Source organism: Galeopterus variegatus, unplaced genomic scaffold (assembly GCF_000696425.1).
Source record: "Galeopterus variegatus unplaced genomic scaffold, G_variegatus-3.0.2 Scaffold1221, whole genome shotgun sequence".
Lineage (NCBI taxonomy): Eukaryota > Metazoa > Chordata > Mammalia > Dermoptera > Cynocephalidae > Galeopterus > Galeopterus variegatus.
In genome coordinates this window covers 427,665-428,075 of record NW_007727332.1, presented here as the reverse complement: position 1 = coordinate 428,075, position 411 = coordinate 427,665, and the positions used below count along the sequence as shown (strand labels likewise).

Here is a 411-nt window from a genome sequence, read left to right as displayed (position 1 = left end):
TTAAGCCTATAATTTGGGGCTGTTAAGCAATATCTATCAGGTGGCAATCTAGGACCTGAATATGGCTTGATCAATGGCAAAGGGGTTTGATTTCTTTGCCTTGCAATATCTAATAAAAAATCTCTTGGGGGAGGAGAGGTAAAAGACTGGTCTGCACGACACTGAATTGCCAATCGCACATCATCTGCATCAACAGTAGCTTTCTTAGCGTGGCTTGAATAAATTTTTGCATCATCTAGAATTGTGGTCACATATCGGAAGGCAAACTCCAACATCTGATTTATTACTCTTGGCTCATATTCTGTAATCCCCATATCCTTCAGGATTTGTGCCATCATCTGTGCATCTTTCGGCATGCTCTTGGGAGATGCCATCTTGCCAGACTCCATGATATCCGGTGATCAGACTTTA

The 411-nt window shown here is 41.8% G+C and overlaps 1 protein-coding gene across 1 annotated transcript in view; it reads right to left on the bottom strand.

Moving 5' to 3' along the window:
• Positions 1-6: 6 nt before the first annotated feature.
• TAF9 (TAF9 RNA polymerase II, TATA box binding protein (TBP)-associated factor, 32kDa) overlaps positions 7-411 on the bottom strand; it is a gene marked incomplete at its 3' end in the record, with an annotated part of 4,548 nt that continues 4,143 nt past the window's right edge. The window contains exon 3 of the mRNA XM_008575647.1: positions 7-406. Within this exon, the coding sequence (XP_008573869.1) occupies positions 7-389 (383 nt within the window). The remainder of the gene's footprint in view (positions 407-411) is intronic.